General features: G+C 33.9%; 1 protein-coding gene across 1 annotated transcript; it reads right to left on the bottom strand.

The window, feature by feature from the left end:
- Window positions 1–3,092: 3,092 nt before the first annotated feature.
- MONOS_2888 (uncharacterized protein) lies at window positions 3,093–4,627 on the bottom strand. The gene has a single exon (XM_067872841.1). It carries the CDS (start codon window positions 4,553–4,555, stop codon window positions 4,007–4,009), a length of 549 nt encoding a protein of 182 aa, XP_067723113.1. The 5' UTR covers window positions 4,556–4,627; the 3' UTR covers window positions 3,093–4,006.
- Window positions 4,628–5,001: the final 374 nt, after the last annotated feature.

Here is a 5,001-nt window from a genome sequence, read left to right as displayed (position 1 = left end):
AATGAAGAAAAATAAAAAATATCAGCTTTTCAAAGTCAGGTTGTTCAATAGAAAAAACTGAATGTGTTCAATACGCGAATGCCCTGCCAGATCATTTGCCTCGATAAACGAGTCGTTTCTGCCAAATACCCTCAACAAATATGCCAAAGAAACTGCTTTTCTCTTTCAAGCTCATGTTAAGCATTTTTATGTTATACAGCATGCAAAACAGATGGCAGAAGTCACGAATATCATCGTTGAATGCAATGCAAACAATTTTAATCTCAAAACTTCTGAATCTTTTGAAAAAGGATAAAATGGCTTCTCTCTCGTTGTGGTATTTCTGTGCATGATCAATTTGTATTCATTGAAAGAACACCTTAAAAGAAACATGAATGCAATAAAAAAAAATCAAACCATCTTTTTGGTCTTGAATTATTTTCTCATCTCCAATGGATTGGTAATTGTCTGCCAAACTGGTTTTCTTGTTCTTAGAATCCATTGTGAAGTTGACTGTGATATCTGATGAAAACACATATTCTCCAAATAAACTCCTTTTCAAAACCCAATTCAACGCCATGTCTTTGTTGATAGCTTTTCAACTTGCTTCGCGCAAAATGCAAATGCGTTTGTTGTTAAGGCATGCTGAGTGTTTCGCTTTGCTCGCTTCCTTCATTGTCCAATCCCCAATTCCCTTTCCTTTTCCACAAATAAAATCTTCCCCCCAAAAACCATGTAGAACAAATCCTGCTCAAATGATATGCCAAGTACGCTGCACTTCCCTCGAAATGAACAAGCTGTTCATTTCAACTTTTCTAACATTTCCCTCACTTTTTTAAGCATCTTCCTAAAGCTATTTTTCATTCAAATTATCACAGCCAGCGTTATGCTATATGTTTTGTAATTTATTACCAAGTTTAAATTTCATGCTGGTTTTCTCCACCAATTCACTTTCCGCAAACAATCGACGCAAACAGCCACCCGCTCCTCCGTCTGCAAGAAAAGAACCTGTTCTTCTGCAGTGCTATAGCTCGCGTGGGCGCATCTGTGGTCGTGCGCACAAGCATCTCAAACATGCCCTTATTTCAGACAATCACCAATAAAAATACTTCATTTATAAAATTATAGGTTGTGAACCCTTATTTATTTGCTAAAAAACAAGATTATTTTGTTTAATTGATTTTCTTTCTTTGAGGCAAAAATCATTGATGGCAAAAGAGGTTTCGATCCTATATTATTTTAAAAAATTTGATTTGGTTTTTTCAAATTATTTTGATTCGAATATTCAACGAATATTTCGAAAACGAATTTATTAATTTGTTTTGAAATCATTTTGCGATTCCACAGTCACCTTCAAAAAGACAAATATTTCTTAGTTTGCAAAATGTTATAAGAAATTGTTGGTTTTAAAAATAAATGCTTCTTTTTTCTCTTTTGATTTTTAAACCTTTTTTAGAGAAACTTTCACAATTGGAACAATTCACTGAAGCAGAACAGAAACAGAAAATTGAAGAAATGAATGAATTAATTGATAAAATGCACCAAAAAGAATTTGAATCAATTTTCACAGAAGAACCCTTCAACAAAATCGATGTAATGATTGAAGAAAAGAAAATATCAATGGAAAATTCATGCTTATTGCTGAAGCATATTGGATATTGCAGAGCACTGAAAAATATATGGAACCTCTCTTTTGAAGAATCTTCGTTGAACGAAAGATTTGAAGAGATGATATTTGAAGAAAATGAGAAGAAAAAAGAAGAAAAGAACAAAAAGCTTCTTGCTGATCTTTGTGAATGCTATATTTCTCTAAGATCTGGTTTCCCACCCGAATTACTTTCGATTTGTGTGCCTTGTCTCCTGAAAATTGCGTTGAAGAAAGAGGAAAACAAGGAGACTCAGAAAGAAGTGGAAATGACATTATTGGCTTTGCGCAATATTAGCTATTTTGCAGTAAGAAATTATATCATTTTAGTGGATTTATTAATTTCTTTATCGTTTTTATTTTTAGTATGTTGAACAAAAACTGTATTTGAATGAAATCAGAGAGATCATCAAATATCACCAGGAGCATCGCAACTTGACACGACTTGCTTATCAGTCTGCAATGCAATTTTTGATTCACAGATTGTTCTATAATATGAGTTTGGAAAGTGTTGTTGTGAATAAGCTGCATTTGAAGAGAGAAGCAGCAAGAGAATTAGAAGAGCTGACAAGATGTGTGGATTGGAAGAAAAAAGAAGGAGAGAGAAAAAGAAAAGCTATTAAAGAAGAGCTTGCGATTACAAGATGGCTGCAAATATTTGAGTTTTTCTTTCGCTTCTGCGGATTAAGGAATGAAGAATATATTGAGCTTTTTAGCAGCATTGTTCAGGTATGTCAAATATCAAGGGACAATTACGAAAAAATAAGCAGTCGATGCATTCATATATTGGAAATTGCAGCAGAAAATAGAGATGTGAGGGTTGAGGACTTGTTAAAAGGAGGAGCAGTTGATGTTTTTTTGGAGGGGATGCAGAGACAAACATTTAATGAAGGAGTGACAAATGAATGCTTACAATTCTTCACGAATATTTCAAGGAAATTGAAAGAAAAGAAGGTAGATGAAAAGGAAGAAGAGGAAAGGAAGGCAACGAAAAGGAAGGTTTTTGAAAAGATGGAAGAAGAAGGATACGAAGATATCATCACAAACTTTCATGAAATATTTGATTTTCTGTGCAAAAAATATAATGACGAAGCGCTGTTGAATATTTCTGATTTTCGTGTGGATGTTTGAGAAAATTCATTGTATTTTGTTTCTCAAAAGTTAGGATTTTCATTTTTCATCATTTCACAAAATAGAAAACAATTAACCCATATTTTTTGTGAAAAGACAATTTTTCAAAGCTTCAAAACAAATAAACATGAATCAATTGTCAACCAAAAGACAACAGCAAGATGAAAATGAGAATGAAACTGCCAGTGTTCAAAGCACAATTATCAATAACATCAGCTCTCTTTCCTCCGAATCACAAAAATGCTCATTTCATTTTCAGTCACATTTGCAATAGAAAAAAAAGAAAAAAAGAAATGCTAATTGGGTTTATCTTTGATGATAAAAAGAATCAAGCAAAAATTGGTGAATTATTTTGTAAAATAAGCAAAAATAAAAACTTTGAAATGAACAGCTTCAATTGTTCTGCTGAAATGAAAAAACAATCGAAAGCAAATCGAAAGGAGATCAAAATGAGATATCTTTGAAGCATGTCCAACCATCTGCCAATAGAGCAAAACCAGCTTCAGAGAAGGAAAGAAAGATATGCCATGAATTAAGAAATGTTGCTAAACAGCCTTTATTTACACACATGCAAATTTGTTGGTTCGTTTGTTTAATGTTTCACAAATAATATCTTCAATGCAAATGATTCAATCACTCTTGCGGAATTATCAGTCTTCTTCCATTTCTGGCGCAACAACTTCAACGCTCACCATTTCGCATCAATGTTTAACTGCAATGCATCTTTTCATTGGTGATAGCAATTGATCTCATTTCATTCAATAACTCTCATTATTCCCTCCCTATTCTATCCTCATCGTTAAGTGTATTTTCTTTCCAGTTCTGCTTTGATGCTTCTGTAATATTTCAATGATCAAATTCTTTGTCTCTATCATTTCTTCATCGTCATCTGCTGTATCATTGGCTTCATTATCAATTTTATTGAGGCAACTGATTCGTCACACTTCATCCACTCTGGTGCTTCACTTCCAACATATATTTTCCAATAATCTGCAATCGTTTTCTCATCCTTATCTTTAAATTTATTGTTGTGCCTCATCCATTCAGGTGGTTTCGTATTGATAAAGAAAATCCAATACATAGCCATTGTTCATCCGTTTTTATCTGTAATTGTAATTTCATGCTTCATCCACTCAGGCGGCTTTGTCTTTTTCTCAGAAATCCACTTCATCGCAAGTGTCCTCCATCCTTGTTGCCTTCCGCGTTATCCACTAACATCCACAATGGAGGTTTTGCTCGAACATTATCTATTCACAGAATCGCTGTTGTTTTCCCTTCCTTATTACCAAATTCGTTGCTATGCCTCATCCATTCTGGTGGTTCTGTCTTCATATTCGCAATCCATAGCATGGCCATTGTTCTCCCTTCCTTGTCATTAATCGTAATATCGTGTCTCATCCATTCTGGTGGTTCTGTTTTCACTTTCTCAATCCACAACATGGCCATTGTTTTTCCAAGAATATCTGCAAGAATATTACTGTGCCTCATCCATCTTGGTGGCTCTGTCTTCACAAGCGCAATCCAGAACATAGCCATCGTCCATCCGTACTTATCTTTCAGTGTCATATCGTGCCTCATCCACTTTGGTGGTTCTGTCTTCACATTTATAATCCACAGCATCGCCATTGTGCATCCGTCATAATCCGAGATCGAAGCTTCATGTCTTATTTCCCATGATGGAACTGATTTCTTCTCAGAAATCCATCTCATTGCTTTCGTTCTTCCGATCGCGTCCTTTTTCAATGCAAATCGCTGTAAACTAAGACTATAGTGGATATGTTGTTTATTATCCCCAGACATTTCAATTAATGAATTCTATCTGCAACAGAAGCCGAGAAAATTAAAATTGTTGGAAAATGATGTTTTCAGAATATATTATGTATTCGATCATAATAGAATAATATTTTTTTGAAGATGGTTTTTTTTATCTGAAAAATTTAAAAAAAATATATTTTTATCATATCATTTGTTAGTCATTCCAAAAATAATTTATGAATCAAAATGAAAAGCGTAATTTTGAAAAATAACAAAATTGTGAATAATTACGTAAGTTTTATTTTCTTCTTGTGCGGTTGTGTATTTTGTTTTGTATTAGCTACTCTCTGCAACATCATTACCTCTAACATTCGCAACATTAATTTTCTCTGTTAAATTTCATCTGTTGTCTGTCTGACTGATTCACCCATTCACTTCCAGTGCGCCAAAAAGGCAGGAACTTCACAAAAGAGTCAGAAGATGCCATGTGC

The sequence above is a fragment of the Monocercomonoides exilis genome, assembly GCF_001643675.1.
Source record: "Monocercomonoides exilis strain PA203 chromosome Unknown scaffold38-1042076, whole genome shotgun sequence".
Taxonomy (NCBI): domain Eukaryota; phylum Preaxostyla; order Oxymonadida; family Polymastigidae; genus Monocercomonoides; species Monocercomonoides exilis.
This window is presented reverse-complemented; position numbering and strand designations above follow the sequence as displayed.